The 254-nt window shown below is 74.0% G+C and overlaps 1 protein-coding gene across 1 annotated transcript in view; it reads left to right on the top strand.

Annotated features, from left to right (window-relative positions):
* Nucleotides 1–6: 6 nt before the first annotated feature.
* The window catches only part of DLX5 (distal-less homeobox 5), an 11,724-nt gene continuing 11,476 nt past the window's right edge, over nt 7–254 (top strand). The window contains 1 exon segment of the mRNA XM_019508460.1: nt 7–254. This exon segment is cut by the window's right edge and continues 3 nt beyond it. Within this exon segment, the coding sequence (XP_019364005.1) occupies nt 62–254 (193 nt within the window). The 5' untranslated portion in view covers nt 7–61.

The raw sequence follows: 254 nt of genomic DNA, 5'->3' as shown, positions 1-254 counted from the left end.
CAGGCGGGCGCCCCCGGTCCGCGCCGCCGAGTTCGCGGCTCCCTTCCAGACGGCGCCCGCCATGCACCACCCGTCGCAGGAGTCGCCCACGCTGCCCGAGTCCTCGGCCACGGACCCCGACTACTACAGCCCCGCGGGGGGAGCCGCGCACGGCTACTGCTCGCCCACCTCGGCTTCCTACGGCAAGGCGCTCAACCCCTACCAGTACCAGTACCACGGCATGAGCGGCGCCGCCGGCTCCTACCCCGCCAAAG

The sequence above is a fragment of the Gavialis gangeticus genome, unplaced genomic scaffold (assembly GCF_001723915.1).
Source record: "Gavialis gangeticus isolate Ggan-Ray unplaced genomic scaffold, GavGan_comp1, whole genome shotgun sequence".
Classification (NCBI taxonomy): domain Eukaryota; kingdom Metazoa; phylum Chordata; order Crocodylia; family Gavialidae; genus Gavialis; species Gavialis gangeticus.
The sequence above is the reverse complement of the archived record's forward strand: the minus strand, read 5'-3'. Positions and strand labels throughout refer to the sequence as shown.